Raw genomic sequence first — 26,181 nt, 5'->3', positions numbered from 1 at the left:
TGGACAAACAAACCCCCTAAAGATAAACACAAATAACTAAGAATAAAAAACACATAGCACCCCACAAACCCCTCCCTTAAAAATATATAAAAAAAAGTTTATCTAGGCGGCTTTAGGTGGATTGTTTGTCCATTTTACAATTTAATAATTACTGGCTCATCATTGCTGTTTTGTGCCTGTGATACGTTTGGATTGTAAGATTGTTTTTATGTCTTTTCCTACAATAATACACAATGCTCTTTTTTTTTACTTTTAAGAAAAAGAGGACCCTAAAAACAGTAATACAGAGACACATAACTGGAAGCTCAGTGAGAAGCCTGAAGGGGAAAAGATGTTATCAGAAAGAGACAAAGAGAAAACTTCTTCCAGTTCTGACTGGGGAGAAAAGGAAAAGGATCAAAATAAACAAAAACCTTCACCAGGAGGCTCAGCTCTGTGTGAAAACAGTATCTGTAATATCATACAGACAGGGGAAGAGGAGAGAAACCGGATGAGAGATCAAAGCTGTTCCTGTGATATTTGTCAGATATTCCTCAGCAATTATTTTGTTCTAAAATCACTTCTTAGATCTGATACTGAAGAGAGACCATCTACATGTATGGACAATGGGGGAAATGTCAGTCTAAAGAGAGAACTAGAAGGACAACAGAAAACAGTCCTAAAAGAGAAACATTTTACAGGTTCTGAATGTGGGAAAGGTTTCAATAGGAAGAAAAAGCTAATGCAACACAAGAAAACTAATAAAGAAACTACAATGTGTACATTTACAGAATATGGGAAAAGCTTTACGAACAAAGCAGACATTATAAAATATAAGAAAAACATCACTGATGAGAGAATATCTTCATGTCCTGGATGTGAGAAAAGCTCCAACAAAGAAGAAAATTTCCACCAAGGACAGAGATCAGTTTCAAGTGCTGAATGTCAGAAAAGCTTTAGTCAAGAGGAAGCAGTCATAGATCACCAAAAAGCTCAAACTGCTGGGGAACCGGACACTTCTACTAAATCTGAACAAATATTTTGCAGGAAGGCAACACTCTCAAAATACAAGAAAATCAAGAAAAATGATAGATTATATACTTCTGCTGACAGTGGTATAAGTGCTTGTTGGAAAGGAAACCTCACAATGCCCAAGAGACTTCATTCAGTATTGAAACCATTTACCTCTACTATGTGTGGTAAAAGCTTCACTACAGACAGTCTCCGAGACCACCCAAAAACTGACACTGGAATGAACCCATTTACTTGTACTGACTGTAATAAAAGCTTCAGTCAGAAAGAACACCTCACAAAACACAAGAGAATCCACAGCATTGAGCGATTTCCATGTAATGAGTGTGGTAAAAGCTTAAGTACGAAGGGAACACTGACCATACATCAGAGAATCCACACAGGTGAGAAGCCGTTTACATGTACTGAGTGTGGTAAAAGCTTTACTGAGAAGAAAAGACTGACCAGATATCAGAGACTCCACACAGGTGGGAAGCCATTTACATGTACTGACTGTGGTAAAAGCTTTAGTAAAAAGCAAACACTGACCATACACCAGAGAATCCACACAGGTGAGGAGCCATTTACATGTACTGACTGTAATAAAAGCTTCAGTCAAAAAGAACACCTCACAAAACACAAGAGAATCCACAGCATTGAGCCATTTACACGTAGTGAGTGTGGTAAAAGCTTCACTGAGAAGAATACACTGACCAGATACCAGAGAATCCACACAGGTGAAAAGCCGTTTACATGTACTGAGTGTGGTAAAAGCTTTAGTAAAAAGCAAGCACTGACCATACATCAGAGAATCCACACAGGTGAGAAGCCATTTACATATACTGACTGTAATAAAAGCTTCAGTCAAAAAGAACACCTCACAAAACACAAGAGAATCCACAGCATTGAGCGATTTCCATGTAATGAGTGTGGTAAAACCTTTAGTAGAAAGGAAACACTGACCATACACCAGAGAATTCACACAGGTGAGAAGCGGTTTACATGTACTGAGTGTGGTAAAAGCTTTAGTAAAAAGCAAACACTAACCATACATCAGAGAATCCACACAGGTGAGAAGCCATTTACATGTACTGAGTGTGGTAAAAGCTTTATTGCGAAGGAAACACTGACCAGACACAAGCGAATGCACACAGGTGAGAAGCCGTTTACATGTACTGAGTGTGGTAAAAGCTTTACTGAGAAGAAAAGACTGACCAGACACCAGAGAATTCACACAGGAGAGAAGCTGTTCACATGTAGTGAGTGTTATAAAAGCTTTACTCAGAAGCAAACACTGACCATACACCAGAGAATCCACACAGGAGAGAAGCCGTTCACATGTAGTGAGTGTTATAAAAGCTTTACTGAGAAGCAAACACTGACCATACACCAGAGAATCCATACAGGAGAGAAGCCATTTATATGTAATCAATGTGGTAAAAGCTTTAGTAAAAAGGGAACACTGACCAGACACCAGAGAATCCACACAGGAGAAAAACCATTTACATGTAGTGAGTGTGATAAAAGCTTTCGTAAAAAGGAAAAACTGACCACACATCAGAAAATCCACACAGGAGAGAAGCCATTTATATGTAATCAATGTGGTAAAAGCTTTAGTGAAAAGGGAACACTGACCACACATCAGAAAATCCACACAGGAGAGAAGCCATTTATATGTAATCAATGTGGTAAAAGCTTTAGTAAAAAGGGAACACTGACCATACACCAGAGAATCCACACAGGAGAAAAACCATTTACATGTAGTGAGTGTGATAAAAGCTTTCGTAAAAAGGAAAAACTGACCACACATCAGAAAATCCACACAGGAGAAAAACCATTTACATGTAGTGAGTGTGATAAAAGCTTTCGTAAAAAGGAAAAACTGACCATACACCAGAGAATCCACACAGGAGAAAAACCATTTACATGTAGTGAGTGTGATAAAAGCTTTAGTAAAAAGGGAACACTGACCATACACCAGAGAATCCACACAGGTGAGAAGCTATTTCCATGTCCTAAGCCCATCTAAGCTCAATCACTCTCAGACAATGGACTAGCAGATGTCCAGGCAGGAAGTCTTGTGATGTCATTGAGCATGTGACCTGTTGCCATGCTCCATCTCAAAGCCAGATGCCCAGAATTCAGCTACCCAGGAGCTTTCTAATTGGACCAAGGGCAACCACCTGACGATAAATGCCCAGTTCAGACACTTTAAAAGCAGGGGCTCTTTCTTTAGAAGGAGAGTTCTTCCTGGCTGTTCCTGATGCTCCTGTCCTAGTCGCCGCTGCCCTGAAGTGATTAAATCTAAAAGCAAGCTAGAATCTCCTGGAATCCTGACTTCTCAAGCTGGACATCACATCCACCTGAAAGAAACGGCTTCAAGCTCCATCAGACAGCAAATCTACAAAGAAACTTCCTGTTCCAGCAAGGATCTCCTGCATCACTCTCCATAGCAGCCTCCATCAATGTGAGTTATCCAGCTTCATTTACAATCAAACCTGTTATTTTGTAGCATACTGCCATTGGTAAAAGATCCTCTCTAAAATTACCTCTCTATTGTAAATTTGTTATCTTGCCTGTATTAGAAATAAACATTTTCTTTTTAAAGTTAACTATCTGGCCTTTATATTGGTGAAAAGCACATGTCCTCACATGTGCAAGCTCCAAATGCTTTAAGCACATGTTCCTAAACGTACAATGCAGGTTAATGTAATTAATTCAAATTTAGTGTATTTACTTCCCCTTTTCCTTACCTTATAGGTAATTGGGGAATAATAAAACAGAATAGAATCAAAATATAAATACAGCACATGTTGCGACCACATGCTCTGAGCGATCCCCTCTATTCTTAAACATCATTTTGGAACTGTAACATTTCCAGTAACACCTCCAGCAAATGTTCTTTCTTTTGAAGAAGCTGAAGTAAACGGGTTACCTCCTTTGTATAGGTCTTGTGGTGCTCCACTGAGGCTAGTTTGCACAGGGCTTTTGCCATCTTAGCCTGCTTCCCCAACTCCACCACCTCCTTTTCTGTACTTTTTATCTTCCTCACCCTTTTAATCAGGCCACTGGTCGGGTCCTCTGGATCCTGAAATAGTCCGTGAAATCTTCCTCCTCTGAAGAGTCATTGTCCTCCTCCTCTGACACCAGTAGGGCCTCCCGGCAGATCTCCATGACCTCTTCTCTCTCCTCCCTCTCCTTCTCTGACCTGCTCTTCTCTGGGGCCTCCCCCAGCTCTCTCCCAGCTCTCTCCCCCCCCCTCACCTGCTAGATGGCGTGCACCTGTGAGGGGGGTACCGGTCTGGGTTCCTCCCGTGGAAGCCTGCGCTCTTCGATCCACAGGGCTCCTTTCCCTCCTCTCTGAAGCCCTGCCAGTGAGGGAACCACTTCTCCTGGCCTTCTGGTCCCTGATTCCAGGGGGCCCCATGGCCTGTCCTGGAGAACACGGCCCAGGGACCCTCCTCATCCTTGGGGGAAGGAGCTAGCAGATCAATATAACATCAGAAAGATTTTATTGAAGATACCGCATGTAAACAAATTGCCCGACACAGGCCGTGTTTCGTCCACCAAAGGTTGCGTCAGGGGCTACAATAAACAAACAGATTGAATTACTGTTTACTGTAGCCCCTGATGCAACCCTTGGTGGGCGAAACACGACCTGTGTCGGGCAATTTGTTTACATGCGGTATCTTCAATAAAATCTTTCTGATGTTATATTGATCTGCTGGCTTCTTTTTCCATAGTCCTCCAGGTTTACTTAATGGCATCAACAGATCCCAGTTCACAAAGGGTATTAAAATATGAAAGAAAACCTCCAGAATCCTTTTGACAAGTAGAAGGAGTGGGTGAAAATCTATCGGTGCCAAAAGGGATGGAAGCAACAGAATTTGTGAAGAGAACAAAACTTTTCAAGGAATTGAATCAGCAGGGGAGATACAACAAATGAGATAATGTCATACCAGAGTTCAAATTATATTGCAGTGATAGGGCGGATTAAATTGGTGGAGTTATAGCACTGTATGTTAAGGAAGATTCTTGAATTGAATAGATTAAAAATTCTGCATATCACAACGGACTTTCTCTCTTGCAGCTTTGGTCCCAGGGGGGCATTACGTTTTGTTGGCAGTCGTTTTCTCCAGATGCCTGTACTACCGGGGGTATCACTCCTCCTGTTACTGCTCCTGTTGTTCTCTCACACTGCAGTCTGCCGGCTCACTGATACTCTCTGAGGGTTCTTGTAATTTCTGGCAGTCTGCTACCCTGAAGGTCTCTGGTTTTGTGGCAGTGCAGTTCCTGCTTTCTCTGTGGAGGGGTTTGCAGTTTCCAGGGTTTTATTTCTCTCCTAGGTACCTCTTCTGGTCTCTCTTCTTTTTGCATAGTCTCCTTCGCAGTTTTCCAACGATATTCCATGCCTGTGATGCCATTTTCCATGATTGGTTCCTATGAACCTAACCTGTACTTATATTGTCTTTAGATGAAAATAGTCTCTGTTAATGTACAAGGTTTAAATAATCCTATAAAACGTAAGAAGGTTTTGATGTATTTTAGAGGGCTGCAGGTTGATATTATTCTAGTTCAGGAGACGCATCTTCTTCCATCTGATGTGGCGGGATTCCAAGACCAGTTCTATTCTCTTGTTGCTGCCTCCTCTGCGGTGCATAAAAAGAATGGAGTTGCAATTCTTGCTCGCACCTCCCTTCCACTTTCCATTATAAAACAGTGCTCCGATACTGAGGGGAGATGGATATTAGTGAGCTTAAAACTGCACGATTCTAATTGGTTAGTAGGGACCTTGTATGCACCGAATTCTGACTCTCCCTCGTTTTTTCATAATATAATTACTGAGATTGTTTCCTTTGGAGCCAGCAATATTCTACTGGGTGGTGACTTTAATCAAGTGCAGGATGTTATCCTGGATAGGAAATCCACCTGTCCTCCCAGGTTGTCAAAATCATTGGATAGGATCCAGGATCTTAAGACCTCTCTGGGATTGGTGGACCCCTGGCGTCTTTTTCATCCCACAGAGAAAGACTTTACTTTTTACTCTCCTCCGCATGGGAGTTTTTCAAGGATTGACTATTTTTTAATCTCCTCGAATTTATTGCCACATATATGTAATTCAGAAATACTGAGTAAGGTTCTCTCAGATCACTCGCCAGTGTGTCTTAGTTTAACTGCAGTATTGCCTAGTCGGAGTGCACCACCTTGGAGATTTAATTCTCTGCTGCTGCAGGATGATCGCTTTGTTCAATTTATTAAATCCAAGATGGATGAATTTTTTCATTTTAACCCATTGGAGGAGGGTAAAGCACTCTTGTGGTGGGATGCTTTTAAAGCTACAATTAGAGGGCATATAATTCGTTATTCTGCCATGCACGCTCGTCAGCGTAGACGAGACCTGGAGGTTAAAACTGCTCAACTTAAGCTATTGGAAGACCAGTTTGTCATTGATAATGATTCAACGACTCTTTTGTGCTTGCAGAATTTGAAGTACAATTTTAATACCACTCTTTCTAGAGATGCGCTGGAATTAATTCATGCTCATAAGTCGACATTCTACGCTGAGAGTAATAAGGCCAGCCATCTTCTTGCGCAATACCTTAAAACTAAGAGAAATAGGATTAGGGTCTCGCAAATAGTTGACTGCGCACAGGTCATATATGTTGGATTATTTGTAGTAAATAATTAGCAGATTTTAGTACACACAGCTTCAGCTTTAGAAATGTTAATTTCTTTCTTCATCTCTCTCTCATTCACCCCAGAATAATTCACTGCTGAGTCACTTTAAAGTTGAAGTAACAAAACATCTGTTTACTCACAGTTTGTAGTTAGATTATAATCAGACAGGCTTATATATACATATTACTATACATTTGTATTATCAGCTCCTTCCATGTGCTTAGATGGTAATGGATGCTCACACCACCATAGATCCTCTCAGGTTAGGAGAGATCATGAGCTCCATGTGCTCCATGTGCTGCATCTGCTGCATCTAACGCCCACAGGAAGTTGCATAGCTGTGTGACCTCTCTAAGTAATTCACATCAGAGGTCACAGAGTAATCACAGAGAAATAATAGGTGACAGGCAATGCATGTAAAATACAATTACATTCCAACAAACCCCTTCTCATGCATAACTGTCATGCAATTATTTATTCATACAAAGTCCAAGCTTTATACGCAGATTCACAAAATGTTCTCTGGGTAACGGTTTGGTCATGATGTCAGCTGTCATCTCACTGGTGTGACAATAGTGTAGACTGATGACCCCTTCTTTCGCCAACTCTCGCACGTTGTGGTATTTCGTTGCGATGTGCTTGGTGCGTGACTGAACCTTGTCATTCTGTGACAGTCGGATGCAGCTCTGATTATCTTCCATTATCTGGATTGGTCTCTTTTCAGCTATTCCAAAATCCAGCAAAAGTTTTTCAATCCACATCAGTTCTCTGCACGCTTCCGATACAGCCACATATTCAGCTTCTGTAGAAGACAGACTCACAATACTTTGTTTATGACTGGCCCATGAAATTTGTACATTTCCATACATAAACACATATCCACTTGTGGATTTATAATCAGAATGATCCCCTGCCCAATCTGAATCACAGTAACATATTAGTTTTGGATTACTATTGGCTGAAATCTTTAATTTACAATCAATGGTACCCTTTAAATACCTTACCATCCTTTTAACTGCAGTCCAATCTGATTTGGTAGGTGAGCTGACCCTTCTGCTCAAAATTCCTACTGCATTTGCTATATCAGCCCTGTATGTGGTAGCTAGATATAAAAGCTTACCTATGGCTGATCTATATTGGATGTTATCTGGTAAAGGTTCTCTTACTGTTTCATCCTTCAAAAAATCAGTGATCATGGGAGTGCTTACAACTTGGGCATCTTGCATACCTAAACTTTCAATAAGCTCATTTATTTTCTGCTTCTGGCTTAGAAGATAAGAACCATCATTTTGTTTCTCAATTTCTATACCAAGATAGTATGACACATTACCCAGTTCTTTTATCTCAACATTGAGGTTTAAACACTTTACAATGTCCTTGTACTCTTGCTCACTTTTGCTTGCAATGAGCAGATCATCAACAAAAGCTAAAATGTATGCATATTGTCCATTTCTGCACCTAGTGTACAAGCATTTATCTGCTTCACCTTGTTTAAAACCTAAATTTGTCAATATTTCATGCAATTTTTCATTCCAACATTCTGCACTTTGCTTTAATCCACAAAGACCTTTGTTTAATTTACACACTAGCTGTCTTTGTTTTGTATTTATGAAACCTGTTGGTTGTTCCATGTACAAGTCTTCAGTTATTTCTCCATGAAGAAATGCTGTTTTCACATCAATGTGTTTGACTTGCATGCCTTTTGAGACTGCAATGCTCAGAAGTGTTCTGATTGTCGTGTGTTTCACTACAGGTGCAAACACTTCATCAAAATCTTCTCCATATTTTTGAAGATATCCCTTTGCCACTAATCTGGCTTTATATCTTTCCACTTTTCCTTGTGCATTCCTTTTTAACTTGAATACCCATTTGCATCCTATAGCTTTCTTGCCAGGAGGTAATTTTGTAAGAATCCAAGTATTATTTTTATCCAATGCATCAATTTCTTCTTGTGCAGCTTTATGCCATTCAGCAGCTTCTTCTGCTGACATTTTCTCAATCTCATCCCATGTTAAGGGCTCTTGAGCTTCTGCTGACTTTGTTAGGTAAGACAGTCTTGGGGGTGGAACACCTTTGTTTTCCCTGGATGAGCGTCTGACAACAGGTTGGTCTGACCTTTCCGCATCCTCTAAATCTGAGAGTTCTTCTCCAATTGATTCCCCTTCTCCAACTGTACTGTCTTCTTCAATGATCCTTTCTGTGTCTGCTTCCTCTGCCTGTTCCTCGTTAGATACAGGTGAGTTGCTTTCAGACATCTGCCTTGGTATGGCATTTATATACACTGGCATGTCTATTATGGTTCTAGTTTCATATTCTGGATGATAAGGCTCATCTGGGATAATCCAGCCTTTATCAACCCTTTTGTTTTCATCAAAATATGTAACATGTCTTATGCCAACAATGCCAGTTTTCAGATTCAAAATTCTATATCCTTTGTGTCCTGGAGCATAGCCAACTAAAATGCCCCTTTCTGTTGTGGAATCCAGCTTATGCCTTCTTTGCTTTGGTATATGAGCATATGCTGTACTTCCAAATGTTCTTATGTGTGACAGGTTTGGCTTCCTACCATGCCATGTCTCATGTGGTGTGCGCTCAGCGCCTTTAGTTGGCATTCTGTTTTGTAGGTACACTGCTGTGAGAATGGCTTCCCCCCATAGTCTTTTAGGGAGATTGCTATCTGACAGCATACACCTGGTCATTTCCACAAGTGACCTAAATTTTCTCTCTGCAACAGAATTTTGCTCTGGTGTATAAGCTACTGTTGTGATATGCTGAATGCCTTCTTGTTCTAGAAATGTGCGCATGCTTTGTGAAGTGAACTCACCACCATTGTCGGTCTGAAGAACCTTTGGTTTTCTTTCAAATTTATTGCTCACCATGGCTACGTATTTCTTCAGCATGTCTGTGACTTGACTTTTTTCTTTCAGCAAATAGGCCACACAATATCTAGAGAAATCATCCAAGAATATTAGCACAAATCTGTTATTTCCCAATGATGGGATATTAAACGGTCCACATAAGTCACTGTGTATTAAGTCCAGTACTTTATTACTCCTATTTCCTGTGTATGCAGGAAATGAGGGTCTCACACCTTTTTGAGTAACACAGTCTATGCATTTCTCCATTTTACCAGCATCTGCACTTATCTGAATGCCGGTGGCCAGTTGCTTACTGTAAAGATCCTGGATCACCTTAGAATCACGATGTCCCAGGCGGCGGTGCCAGATTTCCAGACTACATTTACCATCATTCTTCCTTACTTGCGCCATATGTGAGGCTTCACCTGAAATGTTCAGCTTATAAACATCATTATGCATAAAAGCTTCAGCATACACTTCATCATTTTTAGAGATTGTGCACTTACTGTTTTCAAAATGAATCGCAAATCCCTTCTTATCTAATGTAGATACACTAAGCATATTGCAAACTGCTTGGGGAATATACAAGACATCACTTACAGGAATTTCTTTAACTTCATTAGACACTTTGCATTTTAAGAATCCAATACCTTTTGCTTGGATCTTAGCAGTCCCTGCGTTTGCAGTTTTAAGAATACCTTCCTCTGGACACATTTCCTGAAAGAAATCCTTAGAATTGGTTAAATGGCATGTGCTCCCCGAATCCAAAATCCAAGTACTTTCATTTGAATTATTATTTACCATAGTCAAAGATTTTTCTGCCATTAGAAAGCCCTTGTGTTTATCTTTGTCCTTCATACATTTCCTGGTTTGAAAATTCTTTAGTTCCATTGGCTTAGGTGAGCTAGAGGGAGTGTTTTGTGTTTCCTTACACCATTTAGATACATGTCCCTCCTTTCCACATGAGTAGCAAATCAGCTTGCCCTTGGGTGGAGTTTTCCCATAGCTCCGCCTTCCTCTGTTCTTTGCCAAGAAATTTGTTTCATTTCTCTCTGACTTGCTTTGAGAACACATCTCCTCAGAATCATTTATTATGCATTCCTGCCTTAGTTTTGATGTTGTCTGTTCAAAAGATTGCCCTTCAATGGCCTCATTTACAGACCTAAAAACATCAAACTTCTTTGATAGTGAGGTAAAAAGAAATGCTCTTTTCAATGCATCACACATGGGAATTCCAGAAAGTTCTAGCTTTTGAAATGAAGACATAAGATGCATAATGTGATCATTACATTTACTTTTATCCCTTAATTTAGTTTCATTCAACTCTGCCAACCAAATTGGTTGCTGCTTTGCATATGTAGTTGCATACATAGTTCTCAGTTTATATAAAATGTCCTTTGGTGTATCTTTTCCCTCCACTAATATGGCTTGTTTCTCTGAGAGAGCTTCCAAAAGCATGCACTTCACATAATAGTTTGCATTGTCCCATTCAGCCATATTTTCAGCTGTTCTGTCTTGGTCTAAGCATATATTTAATCTTTTTGCTCGAAGGAGACATATGAATCTTAGTTCCCACTGCCGATAATTAAACTCAGTTAATTTAGGCACCTTGAGAGAATAGAACAATGGTGAATTTCTTCCCTCAGCCATTTTCTTAGCCTTCTGTCTGCTGTGTGGGGGGAGAGAGAGACAGACTGAATCTTTCCTTTAAAACTTAAGAGAAAAATGTGGCCTTTTTTTCTGCCTGGTAATACTTCTCTTCTTTTTCAATTCCTGGACCCTGGGCCCATAACCCTTTTGTTGGATTATTTGTAGTAAATAATTAGCAGATTTTAGTACACACAGCTTCAGCTTTAGAAATGTTAATTTCTTTCTTCATCTCTCTCTCATTCACCCCAGAATAATTCACTGCTGAGTCACTTTAAAGTTGAAGTAACAAAACATCTGTTTACTCACAGTTTGTAGTTAGATTATAATCAGACAGGCTTATATATACATATTACTATACATTTGTATTATCAGCTCCTTCCATGTGCTTAGATGGTAATGGATGCTCACACCACCATAGATCCTCTCAGGTTAGGAGAGATCATGAGCTCCATGTGCTCCATGTGCTGCATCTGCTGCATCTAACGCCCACAGGAAGTTGCATAGCTGTGTGACCTCTCTAAGTAATTCACATCAGAGGTCACAGAGTAATCACAGAGAAATAATAGGTGACAGGCAATGCATGTAAAATACAATTACATTCCAACAATATATACCTCGGATGAAGATATTGCCCAGCAATTCCAATCGTACTACCACAAATTATATGACTCTGAGGTACATTTTTCATCAGGATCCTTTGGGGACTTTGGGAACCATCTTGATAGGCCTCTACTTGATGGGTCTCAACAGCACGCTTTGGAACAACCCTTCTCCCAACAGGAAATATTGGAGGCTATTCATTCCCTCTCTAAAGGTAAATCACTAGGTAATGATGGTCTCCCTGTGGAATTTTACCGGATGTTTACAGATCTTCTGGTCTCCAAGTTACATATTATCTATAATTCGCTCTTACATTATGAAGGTCAAACTGGCTCTTTCTATCAATCTAAGATCATTGTTATACCCAAGCCAGATAGGGACCCGTCTAAAGTTGAGAATTATAGGCCTATTTCTTTGATTAACATTGATAACAAAATCTATGCCAAAATCTTGGCCTTGCGCCTTCAACATATTTTGCCGGATATCATCCATAGAGATCAAAATGGGTTTACGATAGGCAGGTTGGCTAGCGATAACTCTAGACTGTTTTGGAATGTCCTTGCACATGTTGAGGGCTCAAGTGAGCCGTTTATAGCGGTCTCACTTGACGCTGAGAAAGCCTTTGACAGAATTGAATGGGATTACTTGTTTCACACTTTGGCTTGGTTTAATTTTGGTCCATCTTTTATTAAAATGGTCAAAGTTTTATATACTGATCCGATGGCTTCAATCTCAGTGAATGGTACAAATTCTCAACTTTTTCCTCTCCGGCGGGGTACTAAACAAGGCTGTCCATTGTCTCCTCTGAAGTATGAAGGAAAATGGGCAAGGCGCCTGTCTGTGAGAAAAGGAGGGGGGAGTGGTGAGGGGAACAGACGCAGCATGTTCTGCTCAAGATCAAAGATTTATGGTATGGTACAGCATGCACGTGATGTCAGGAAAAGATTAGTCATATAGCAAAGACAAACAGTATATAAGCAGGATAGAATAAATATGTAGCAAGCATTCTGACTTCTTTGCCTGTACATTGCTTGTTTGTGCAGATATGCTTCCTGTATAGACCATTGATGCTATACAGTAAATTGTAAACTAAGAGGTGAATAAACATTTTATATTAAATATAAAATTCGTCTAGCCTTTTCTTCACTCCATTACGGGTGTCTTGGGAAAGGGATCTCGTCTGATTGATGCGTCTGATTTTGACTGGTACACCTTTTGGGTCCATTCGATGTGTCCAACTAAATCGGTAGCAATTTCCCAATCCTCCTATTTTCTTTTTCACAGGGCCTATTGTACACCTGCTAGAGTGGCCAGGATTACTAAGAGTCTTGATTACAAATGCTGGTCCTGTCAAGAATCAGATGGATCCCTTTCCCATATGGTTTTTTACTGTAAGAACGTAAGAGCATACTGGCGACTCATTTGGGCTAAGTTGCGCCTTATTTTTCAGTTGCCTGCGTCAACCGTGATTTCTTATGATGTTGTGCTTTTAAGGGCCTCTTCTCCTAACCTCTCTCTCTTAGAATCCGATAAGAAATTGTTTAATATTTTGTTAGCTGTTGCTTTACACTTGTTTCAAACTGGAAAAATAATGTACATCTCAATTATAATGAATGGTGGAGTAACGTGTGTGTGATTAGGAAATATGAAACTATTCTAGCCCATAAGCACCGTTGTGTTCAATCTGTCTTGAAGACCTGGGCTCGTTTAGATTCATTTTGTCGGACTCCTAATAGCACTACCTGATAATTGTATAATTGCTGATTTGCTATGGGTATTGTCATGGTATGTTGTTCTGTCTTTTCATTTTTGTTATTAACTTTGCCATGGATTATTGTAACTTTTTTTTGTTTGTTTGTTTTGTGTTATACTTGAAAAACCTTAATAAAAATATGAAAAAAAAAATTCTGCAGGACACAAAACATTTTAGAATACCCATGGATAGAAATTCCATATATAAAGAGAAAAAGGATTGTATAGGAGTGTACGACCATCCATCATGTTATCAGAAATTAGGGAGGCTAACAAACTGGGGAGCCAAATAATAAAGGGTGATTTAAATTAACCCGATATTGACTGGGTAAATGTATCATCAGGGAATGCTAGAGAGGTAAAATTCCTTGATGAAGTCAAGCACTGCTTTATGGAGCAGCTGGTTCAGGAACCAACAAGAGGAGGGAACAATTCTAGACCTGGTCCTGAGTGGTGCGCATGATCTCATGCAGGAAGTAATGGTGCTGGCTCCATTTGATAACAGCGATCATAACATGATCAGATTTGATATAAGCTCTGGAGTAAGTACACGCAGGAAATCCAATATGTTAGCATTTAACTTTCAAAAAGGAGACTATGATAAAATGAGAAAAAGGGCGAAAAAGGAGCAGCTGCAAAGGTCAAAACATTACAATGGGGGGGGGGGGGGGGGGAGCAGGGCAAAATGGCTGATTGAGAAGACACCTGAGAATCTGCTCTGTGCTTACCTTTTTCCTCTCTCTTTCATGCCTTCTAAGTGTAAGGGTTAGGTGACCTTTTATTTACTTATTTACAACATTTGTATCCCACATTTTCCCACCTATTTGCAGGCTCAATGTGGCTTACATATTTCCGTAATGGTGGTTACCAGTTCCGGAAAAAAAGAAATACATAGTTAAGGTAGAGCAGACAGAATGGAGTAAGTATTCAGGAAGGAAAGTTCATCTCTATATATAAAAGGCACCACCAACGTTCTAATGAAGCCTCCAGCCGGAAGTGTGAAGCGCCAGAGACATCCGGTTTCCCCATGAGTGAAGGAAAACAGCACAGCACGAAATCCCTCTCTCTGTAACAGTGAAGGACTCAGAGGGGGGAGGGGAGAGAGATGCCCTCACTCTCTCTGTAACACAAACAGAGAACAGCAGCAAACTTAACACTGGACTCGGAGAGGGGAGGGGGAGGGCAGGGACACACACACTCCCACATGCACAGTCTGAAGAAAACCTTGCTAGCCCCCGTTTCATTTGCATCAGAAACGGGGCTTTTTTACTAGTCTTATAATAAAAATCAGGATAACTTAGCTTGAAACAATCATGAATATTAAACGTCAAAATAGGAGTGGAGGAGTGGCCTAGTGGTTAGGGTGGTGGCTTTTGATCCTGAGGAACTGAGTTCAATTCCCACTTCAGGCACAGGCAGCTCCTTGTGACTCTGGGCAAGTCACTTAACCCTCCATTGCCCCAGGTACAAATAAGTACCTGTACACAATATGTAAGCCGCATTGAGCCTGCCATGAGTGGGAAAGCATGGGGTACAAATGTAACAAAACAAAAAAAGAATTAGATACTGTGAAAGTCCAGTGTACATCTTGTTAATTGACAATTAGGGTGTGTTATTATGGTAAGCTTTCTTGAATAAATTGGTCTTCAATAATTTACAGAAATTTATTATGTCGTGGGTTGTTTTTATGGTTTTTGGTAGTTCATTCCAGATTTGCGTGGCTATGTAGGAGAAATTAGATGCATATGTTAGTGTATATTTTAGTCCTTTACAGTTGGGATAATGTAGATTCAGGAATGTATGAGATGAGCTAGTAGAAACCTCTACTCCTCTTGGTCAACAGAACTTGGATTCGTTTGTGCTTCCGTAGCCGGCAGGAAATGAGGGTAAGATCCCGGCTTGGCGTTGGACAAAGGGAGAGTCCCAGCTTTTGGGAGGGACATCTTTGACCCCTCAGACCAGGTTGCTCCACCACTTTGACAACACCATGGAGGAGGCTGTGAGGACTCCAAAGTTAGATGCGACATCTTCAGCACCCACTGTGGGGGATTCTCCTGGGTCAAACCACCAGGTCTTGTTTCTGACTATCCATTTTTGCTGGATGGATATTTTGGTTTGTTCACCCACTAGCACCCTTGGCTCAATCTGTCCTCCTTTTTCTGGAGCGAAATGGTAATCCTAGCTGTGTGGCTGTCGGCTCCGCTGGTTCCGTGCTCCCTCTGCCTTGGAACAGGTTGCTTCCTGTTCTAGGGCAGAGGGAGCAGGGAACCAGTGGATCCGACAGCCGCGCGGATGCTGCCAGCAGGTAAGAATGCAACAGGGGGGGACACCGCTGCACCCGTTGGGGGTTTGCGCAGTGGTGATCTGCCCTGGGTGGCCGTGGCGTTTCTAGGGGGGCTGACACCCGGGGCGGATCACCGATGCGCCCCGCCCACCCCTCCCGGTGCAGCGCAACTCCCTCCCGGCGAAAGAACCCCCCCTCGGGTGCAGCGCCCCCCCTCCCGGTACAGCGCAACTCCCTCCCGGCGAGAGAACCCCCCCGGGTGCACGCCGCTGGTGGGGGGGGGGGGGTGCCGCGCGCCGCTCAGCTTCGTTTGTTTCCATGCTCCCTCTGCCCCGGAACAGGAAGTAACCTGTTCCGTGGCAGAGGGAGCATGAAAACGAACGAAGCTGACCGGCACGCGGCACCCCCCCCCCCCCCAGCGGCATGCACGTCCCCTTGGTACGCCACTGCCGGGTGGCAGCCGAACAAGAATCGCCACTGATCACATACCATGTAAAATGAGTTTATCTTATGGGGCAGACTGGATGGACTGTTCAGGTCTTTATCTGCCGTCATTTACTATGTTGCATTCAGGTACTCTGGGTCTTTCCCTGTCCCTGGAGGGCTCATGTTCTGTTCATTGTGTTGTACCTTTGAAGCACATTATACCTATGCTATTTCATTGGTGTTTACAATTTGGTTTACCTTATTGCATAGATTTTGTTTATCTATATATTCAGCTACTTTTTCATACTCCTTGCCTGGTACTTACTCTCCCCCCTCCCTTTCATTGTGCTTTATTATTGACTTGTTTATATATTCAGGATTCTTTCCTTATTGCTATGTGTGGGTTTATGTATTTTGTGTTCAGATTTTGTAGCATTTAAGCCCACCACCACTCAGAACTGAAAGCTGCAGAAACATCCGGCCAGAGGTGGCAGCACCTGTTTTTGTCTCAGTCGGTGCTTCCTCTCTCTGCTCTCATGGGCTGTCTGCAATGTGCCAGTTAGTGACTCTATGACATGAGACAAGGAGGCTGGAAAGAGCTGAAGCCAGTGGGCGGAGCTTGGCGTCAATTTAGTTCACGCAAAACAATAGGGAGGGAAAAGCAACAAGATCCCGCCCCTTTCAAACTGAGCCTCACCTACCACCTACCTAGGGATTGGTCAGAATGTTCCTGGGGTGGAGTGAAGGGGCGGAGTTTCACTTCCCTCTTCTCTTTCTTTCCCAGCACTTCATTGACCCACCAGCAGTGCAGCATAATCCAGACCTGTCCCTGGAGTGGCTGCAAGGAGGGAGCTGGACTGGAGGTGGAGGTGTGGAGAAGGGCAAGAGGATGGAGCAGGTAGGAGACTGGCAGGAGGTGGGCAGCAGGGGATGCAGTGCCAGGCAATGCCACACACACACAAGAAGAAATGAGCCTGGCACTGCTCAATCCATTTCTGGGGCTCTTTATTCTCTGTTGTAGCCCCTCAGGTTCTTCTTCCTCATTCTCCTCCCTTCACTGGCAGGAGGTGGGCAGCAGGGGATGCAGTGCCACACACAAGAAGAAATGAGCCTGGCACTGCTCAATCCATTCCCTGCTGTAGCCCCTCAGGCTCTTCTTCCTCATTCTCCTCCCCTCACACAGCAGCTGCTGCTCTTCTTCCTGATTCTCCTCTCATTGGCAGGAGGTGGGCAGCAGGGGATGCAGTGCCAGGCAATGCCACACACACACAAGAAGAAATGAGCCTGGCACTGCTCAATCCATTCCCTGCTGTAGCCCCTCAGGCTCTTCTTCCTCATTCTCCCCCTCACTGGCAGGAGGTGGGCAGCAGGGGATGCAGTGCCAGGCAATGCCACACACACACAAGAAGAAATGAGCCTGGCACTGCTCAATCCATTCCCTGCTGTAGCCCCTCAGGCTCTTCTTCCTCATTCTCCTCCCCTCACTGGCAGGAGGTGGGCAGCAGGGGATGCAGTGCCAGGCAATGCCACACACACACAAGAAGAAATGAGCCTGGCACTGCTCAATCCATTCCCTGCTGTAGCCCCTCAGGCTCTTCTTCCTCATTCTCCTCCCCTCACTGGCAGGAGGTGGGCAGCAGGGGATGCAGTGCCAGGCAATGCCACACACACACAGAAGAAATGAGTCTGGCACTGCTCAATCCATTCCTGGGGCTCTTTATTCCCTGTTGTAGCCCCTCAGGTTCTTCTTCCTCATTCTCCTCCTGCTTTACCAGACTCTCACTTTCTGCTTTACATTCTCCCTCTCCCTCTGTCACTTTCTGCTTCCTGACATCTCTTTACATTCTCCTTCCTCTCTCCCTCTCCCCTTCCCTTCTGGAGCTGGAGGTGTGGAGAAGGGCAGGAGAATGGCTCTTGGGGTTTGTGCTGAGCAGGAGGTGGGCAGCAGGGGATTCAGTGCCAGGCAATGCCACACACTCAGAAGAAGAAATGAGCCTGGCACTGCTCAATCCATTCCCTCCTGTAGCCCCTCAGACTCTTCTTCCTGATTCTCCTCCCCTCACTGGCAGGAGGTGGGCAGCAGGGGATGCAGTGCCAGGCAATGCCACACACACACAAGAAGAAATGAGCCTGACACTGCTCAATCCATTCCAGGGGTTCTTTATTCCCTGCTGTAGCCCCTCAGGCTCTTCTTCCTCATTCTCCTCCCCTCATTCAACAGCTGCTCCTCCTGCTTTACCAGACTCTCACTTTCTGCATCCTGACATCTCTTTATATTCCCTCTCTCTCTCTCTCCCCTTCCTTTCTGGAGCTGGAGGTGTGGAGAATGGCTCTTGCGGTTTCTGCTGAGCAGGAGGTGGGCAGCAGGGGATGCAGTGCCAGGCAATGCCACACACACACAGAAGAAATGAGCCTGGCACTGCTCAATCCATTCCCTGCTTTAGCCCTTTTTCTCAGCTCTCACCCTTCAACATTTCCTTCCTTCCATTCATCCATCTCCTTCGTCGCTGTCGTCGTACCTCTCCTACTCTTCTCCGTACTCTCTTGCTCCTTCTCCTGCTCTCCGCTGGGGACATTAATCCCAATCCTGGTCCTCCACATTAGCTGTCATCCTATTTGTGCAGGTCACACCGTGATATCTTCAATCTAATTTCTGTGCCTTTCCCCTCCTTCCCTGCCTTTCTCTTGCACTCTGTGGAATGCCCGCTCTGTCTGTAACAAACTTTCTTACATCCATCACCTCTTTATCTCTCGTACTCGCCATCTGCTTGCCCTAACTGAACCTTGGCTTTACCCTGAAGACTCTGCTTCAGTCGCGGCCCTGTGCCATGGAGGTTATCTTTTCTCCCATACTCCTCGCCCGGTTGGCCTCCTTCTCCTCTTTTCCTGATATCACCGAAGAGGAAACTGCCCATCTTCTCTCCTCCTCGAAATGCACCACCTGTTCTTCAGACCCCATCCCCACCAACTTACTTAACACCATCTCTCCTACTGTCACCCCCCCCCCCCCCATCTGTCATATCCTCAACCTCTCTCTCTCTTCACTGTAACTGTCCCTGACACCTTCAAGCATGCTGTAGTCACACCACTCCTCAAAATACCTTCACTAGACCCTACCTGTCCCTCCAATTACCGCCCCATTTCCCTCCTACCCTTCCTCTCCAAGATACTTGAACGCACCGTTCACAGCCGTTGCCTTGATTTTCTCTCCTCTCATGCCATCCTCGATCCGCTTCAATCCGGCTTTCGCCCTCTACACTCGACAGAAACGGCACTATCTAAAGTCTGTAATGATCTGTTCCTTGCCAAATCCAAAGGTCACTACTCCATCCTCATCCTCCTCAACCTATCCGCCGCTTTTGACACTGCCAATCACAACCTACTTCTTGCCACACTGTCCTCATTTGGGTTCCAGGGCTCTGTTCTCTCCTGGTTCTCCTCTTATCTCTCTCCACAGTACCTTCAGAGTACATTCTCATGGATCTTCCTCCACCCCCATCCCGCTCTCTGTTGGAGTTCCTCAGGGATCTGTCCTTGGACCCCTTCTTTTCTCAATCTACACCTCTTCCTTGGGCTCGCTGATCTCATCTCATAGTTTCCAATATCATCTTTATGCTGACGACACCCAGCTTTATCTCTCCACATCAGACATCACTGCAGAAGCCCAGGCCAAAATATCGGCCTGCTTATCTGATATTGCTGCCTGGATGTCCAACCGCCACCTGAAACTGAACATGACCAAGACTGAGCTTATTATCTTTCCACCCAAACCCACTTCTCCTCTCCCTCCACTCTCTATCTCAGTTGATAACACCCTCATCGACCCCGTCTCATCTGCCCGCAACCTCAGAGTTATCTTCGACTCCTCCCTCTCCTTCTCTGCACATATCAACAGATAGCCAAGACCTGTCGCTTCTTTCTGTATAACATCAGCAAAATTCGCCCTTTCCTCTCTGAGCACACCACCCGAACACTCGTCCACTCTCTCATTACCTCTCGCCTTGACTACTGCAACCTACTCGTCACTGGCCTCCCACTTAGCCATCTATCCCCCCTTCAATCCATTCAGAAGTCTGCTGCATTTTCTTATCTTCCGTCAGGACCGATATGCCCATATCACCCCTCTCCTCAAGTCACTTCACTGGCTTCCGATCAGGTACAGTTCAAGCTTCTCCTACTTACCTACAAATGCACTCGATCTGCAGCCCCTCATTACCTCTCTACCCTCATCTCCCCTTACATTCCTACCCGAAACCTGCGCTCACAGGTCAAATCCCTACTCTCAGTACCCTTCTCCACCACCGCCAACCCGAGGCTCCGCCCTTTGCGCCTCGCCTCACCCTATGCTTGGAATAAACTTCCTGAGCCCATACGCCAAGCCCCCTCCCTGCCCATCTTCAAATCCTTGCTCAAGGCACTCCTCTTCAATGTCGCATTCGGCACCTAACCATTATACCTCTATTCAGGAAATCTAGACTGCCCCAACTTGACATTTCGTTCTTTAGATTGTAAGCTCCTTTGAGCAGGGACTGTCCTTCTTTCTTAAACTGTAGAGCGCTGCGTAACCCTAGTAGCGCTTTAGAAATGTTAAGAAGTAGTAGTAGTAGTATCATCCGCAAATAGGCAAACTTTACCTTCTAACCCTTTCCCCGCTGGGAATTCAGATTCCTGTGTGATATGTGCTAATGTAGATGTCCCTCGACCTCTCCTAAGTTTGCATTTCACAATCTTTCTAAGTGAGCTACAAAAGGATTCTCTGTCCTACGTTTGGGATTGTACATTGGTCTGGACGCCCACAAGCCCCCTTCTAAGTTACATTGTAATTCAAAATTTTGTTCTAAGACCACCACTTGTGATTCCTTCCCTTTACTCCATTCGGCTACCTGTTTTAATTGCGCTGCCTGAAAATATCAAGTAATGTTCGGTAATCCTCTCCCTCCCTGTTCCACCCCTCCCCACATAATCTTTTTCGATATCCTAGCCTGTTCCCCCCCCCCCCCCCCCCATGTGAACTTTGATATATCTGATTGCATTCTGTTTATTTCACCTGCGGGAATACCCACCGGGAGGGTTTGGAAGAGGAACAGCATCCTAGGTACTATATTCATTTTAACCACTGCTATTCTGCCCCACCGTGATAGCCATCCACTTTTCCACCTGCTCATACCTTTCCGAAGCTCTCTAAACAGTGGAACATAATTTAGCCCATATATTTGTGCAAGATCCCGGGGAAGCTGTATGCCCAGATATTGAAAACTGTTCTTCGCCATTTTAAAGGAGAAATTGTGTAGCGTTTCCTCGAATTCTGGATTGGATATCGTTATCCCCATTATTTCCGACTTATAATTTACTTTAAAGCCAGACAACTCTTCAACTACGTTGAGCTCCTTGCATATTTATTTATTACATTTGTATCCCACATTTTCCCACATATTGTAGGCTCAATGTGGCTTACATAGTATCGGAGAGGCGTTTGCCGGCTCCGGTGAGAACAAATACAAAGTGGTGGTGCGGTAGGATAAAGATCGTGTGGTATAGCCACAATTAGGGAATCATACAACGGAAGAGTTATGTCCATTACTTACTTTAGTTTTATTGTGTCACAGAGGTCAGGCATTTAGGTTGGAGCGGCAGGGTATGCCTTTTTGAATAGGTTAGTTTTTAGTGATTTCCGGAAGTTTAGGTGGTCGTGCGTCATTTTCAAGGCTTTTGGTAATGTGTTCCACAGTTGTGTGCTTATGTAGAAAAAGCTGGATGCGTAGGTTGATTTGTATTTGAGGCCTTTGCAGCTTGGGTAGTGCAGATTTAGATATCCTATATAATAATTCTCACCTCCAACGTTCGAATGTGCCTGGGACTTTAATATTCCCTTATCTCTTGTTTGTCCTGTTTGTCTGTCATAATTAGATTGTAAACTCTGACGAGCAGGGACTGTCTCTTCATGTTCAAGTGTACTGCGTACGTTTAGTAGCGCAATAGAAATGATAAGTAGTAGTAGTAGTAAAAGAGACAGCTGAGGGGAGATATGATTGAGGTATACAAAATCCTAAGTGGTGTAGAATCGATTTTTTTTTTACTCTTTCAAAAGGTACATATGTTGCAGGAATTGATGCATGAATTACCCCTATTGTTAGCAGAATCTGTGGTACTTCAGGAGTCAAACAGCACACACCAGAATGAGAGAGAAATCTTCTTTATTTGCCAGCAAGCAAAGTAGGACATCAGTTCTAGCTCTCTTCTCTTCCTCAGCTCTCTGGATGTTATGGCTTCTGTCTCAGCTGCTTCTCTTCTTCTGCTGTCTGTCTTCCTTCAGCTCTCTTTCTTCTGTCTGTTCCTTCTGACGTAAGCTGCTTCTGCTCCCACTTATATACAGTTCTATCTCCCTAGCCCCTCTTTCTCTCCAGATGGTAAAGAATAGATTGGTTACCTTGCCTCAACCAATCATCTCTATACATTACTTTAAAAATATCAGTTACATAGGTTTAATATTTCTCAAACTGACCTACGACCTGGGGCCTCTCAAACTAGACAATATGGCACCAGAACTCTTGCATTTTCATTATGATTAATTTCTCAGCTATAGCTTAAACTGGGTTCACTTAGGGGCTAAGGGATATTCTTACATTTACCTATAATTAATCAAGACTTTTCCTGACCTTTTTCACCCACCAGCTCCATACATTAAACCAGCCAGAACTGCAGATAACCCAAACCAGATGCTGACCTTTTCACTGCAGTCTTACTTAGAAAGTACGGCAGAGAGTTAAACAGACATTCTACATATTAACTACCAGAATGCAACATATTCTAAAATAAGCATCCTTATAAGACATATTCTAAATAAACAGAAATCAGAATTCCTTATAACAAAATCTACATATCAAGAATATCTAGAATTATTTAAACAGCTTCAGCCTACTTTTAAACTACAGTACGTCTGGCTCATGCCTTGTTCATAATGGTATACAGATGTGGTAACTAATACCTGTGAACTAGCCTTAACCCTAAAAAGGGACAGAGAGTGTTCAATTTCTCCCTGACCTTTCTAACCTTTAGCCCAGCAGAGCTAAATTTCTAAATAATCTGAACCATCTGGCATTCCTTCACTTTACTTGCAGGGTGAAAAGTTGAAATAGAGTTCAAAGCTTTTAATATCATTTCTTTGTCCACTGCCTCACATAGACTAGGGAACACTCAATGAAATTACATGGAAATACTTTTCCTTGTCATCAACAGCAGATGAATCCATTAACTGATGGGTTGTATCCGCCTATCAGCAGATACACTGAAAGCACATGGTGTTCCTGGACGCCCAACTCCCTCTGCCTTCAGTATATCTCTATCTCCCAGCAGGTGTGGACGTCGCTTTCTCAGCTCCTGGATTTCTGCCTGGGGTGGCTCCTGTGCTTTGCCAGTAGAGCGGGGGGTGTTGTGGCTGCTGGTGCCCACTTTAAAGGCATACTTGGTTTTCCCTGTCCCTGCCTTACCCCATTCCCTCTCCTCCCGGAGTTCCTCTGTGGCTGCCTGCCTCTAACTTTCCTCACAGTTAAAAAAAAAAAAAGAGAGAGGCTCACTTTCACCGTGTGGCGATTTCTGAGACTTTCTCCAGAGCTCCTGGTACGGTGCAGCTTGACCGAAGCTTGTTTGATTCCTGAGTTGAGAGTGGTGCCCAGCTCCTCCGGGGAGGTTCCCACTGACAGCGCTCTGTGCGGGGTAAGTTTTGGTGCGAAGGCACCATTTTGTTTTCTGTATTTGATGGCTGCTGAAGGGGTTAAGCGCTGCTCCCACTGTGGGAAACGCAGATTAGCAGCGGGGCTTTGCAGCACATGCTGCCTAGATGCTGTGCTGGAGGCGCCACGTTACTCGATCCTCGCGGTTTCGGAGGAGTCTGAGTGCAGGGGGACGCCTCGTTTCGAGTTTTCTAGAGGAGCTGATGCATAAGGCCTTTATGTTAAAAAGAGCACTGCCTGAGGCTCCTGACAATTCCTTGCGTACTGGGTTGCCTCCAGTTCTTGATAACCCAGCATCTGCTGGAGACTTTATTTCTTCCCCTGAGCTTTTGGCTGATGCTAAGCGTAGACGAGTGAATACCCCATCTGAGGGGGACTCTTCACCCTGTTCTTCCCCGTGGTCTAGTTTCGGGGAGTCTGAGGGGTCTGGCAGGCCCTCACGGACTGATGATCCAGATGAGGGTGGCTGCTTGCCACAGGAGTTGGATGACCCTAAAGCAGTTCGGATTTTCCACCGCGACGAGCTGCCAGCTCTTGTTTCTGATGCCTTACAGGCCCTTTGTATTGAAGATCCTGACGAGTGCGCTGCCTCTTCTGTTAATCCTAGGATGGCTAGTACTAAGAAGCCTTCTCGGGCTTTTCCCGTCCATGCTTCCGTCCAAGAGCTTATTTCAGCTCAATGGTCTGACCCTGATGGTCCCTTGAAGATGGCCAGGGCTATGTGTCACCTTTACCCTCTGAGTGAAAGTCAGTTGGCCCTCTTTGGGATGCCTAAAGTTGGATGCGTTAGTCACAGCTGTGACTAAAAAGACTACTCTCCCGGTGGAGGGAGGGGTCGCTTTGAAAGATATGCAAGACCGGTGGCTTGAATCTGCGCTGAAGCGGTCCTTTGAAATCTCGGGCCTTTCCTTACGGGCGGCTATTTGCAGTTCCTATGCAGCCCGGGCCTGCCTTTCCTGGTTGCAGCAGGTGATTGAGCAGCCCGCCGATGGAGCGGGTTCCCTCGCTGAGGTCGGCCGCGTATGTAGTCTACTCTATTTTGTTTTGGCTGATACCCTGTTTGATCTGGTCAGAGCTTCGGCTAAGCAGATGTCGGTGGCGGTTGCTGCCCGCCGCCTTCTTTGGCTCCGGCATTGGGCGGCTGACATGGCCTCTAAACAAAGGCTGGTGAGGTTACCCTTTCGGGGCCTTCTTTTATTTGGGGAGGATTTGGAGAAGATTGTTAAGGACCTAGGGGACTCTAAGTCCCAACGGTTGCCTGAGGATAGGCCGAGGCCTTCTTCCAAAAGTCCTTCTTTTCCCTCCTCTTCCAGGCCACGTTTTCGCAAAGCTCGCAGGTATCACCCGGGGCGCTCTGCGGGGTTTGTTCAACGTACCCGTTTCCAGCAGAGGAACTCCTTTGGTTCAGACAAATGCGCTGCAGCGTCCGGGCAACGTCCAGGAGTTCAGGGGCGTCCTCCATAATGATGGGGCGCCGGCCACTCGTCGGTTCCCACAGTAGGGGGTCGTCTCTTCCTCTTTCTCGAGGAGTGGACCAAGATTACTTCGGATCAGTGGGTCCTGGACCTGATCAGAGAAGGTTACCAACTAGAATTTGCTGCCCCGGTGGGAGACGCGTTTTTGGAGTCCCGATGCGGCACTGCCGCCAAGCAGGCAGCAGTAAACGAGACCTTGCAGGTGTTGCTGAAACTCGGAGCGGTGGTTCCGGTTCCTCCTGCCAAACGCAGCTGCAGTCGCTACTCCATCTATTTTGTGGTGCCTCAAAAAGGCGGTTCAGACCTATCCTTGACTTACGCAGAGTCAACGAGGGCTTAGGAGTGCAACACTTCCGCATGGAAATCCTGCGCTCTGTCATTGTGGCAGTACAGCCAGGAGAGTTTCTCACGTCACTGGACCTCAAGGAAGCGTATTTGCATATTCCTATCTGGCCGCCGCATCAGCGGTTTCTCTGGTTTACGGTATTGAGCCAACATTTACAGTTTTGCACCTTGCCTTTTGGCCTGGCAACTGCTTCTTGGACATTTTTCAAGGTAGTGGTAGTGGTGGCTGCCTTTCTTAGGTGAAAGGGTATCAGAGTTCACCCTTATCTCGACGACTGGCTCATCAGAGCGGATTCGGCAGATGAAAGCCGACTTGCCACAGCCAGAGTTGTTACAGTTCTTCAGACTCTGGGCTGGGTAGTAAATATGCCCAAAAGTCACGTGACCCCCCT

At 44.3% G+C, this 26,181-nt stretch overlaps 1 protein-coding gene across 1 annotated transcript in view; it reads left to right on the top strand.

Annotated features, from left to right (window-relative positions):
- Positions 1-270: 270 nt before the first annotated feature.
- The window catches only part of LOC115460742, a gene marked incomplete at its 3' end in the record, with an annotated part of 49,507 nt that continues 23,596 nt past the window's right edge, over positions 271-26,181 (top strand). The window contains exons 1-2 of the mRNA XM_030190496.1: positions 271-2,992; positions 17,024-17,137. Coding sequence (XP_030046356.1) covers positions 332-2,992; positions 17,024-17,137 — 2,775 coding nt within the window. The remainder of the gene's footprint in view (positions 2,993-17,023; positions 17,138-26,181) is intronic.

Source organism: Microcaecilia unicolor, chromosome 1 (genome assembly GCF_901765095.1).
Source record: "Microcaecilia unicolor chromosome 1, aMicUni1.1, whole genome shotgun sequence".
Lineage (NCBI taxonomy): Eukaryota > Metazoa > Chordata > Amphibia > Gymnophiona > Siphonopidae > Microcaecilia > Microcaecilia unicolor.
This window is presented reverse-complemented; position numbering and strand designations above follow the sequence as displayed.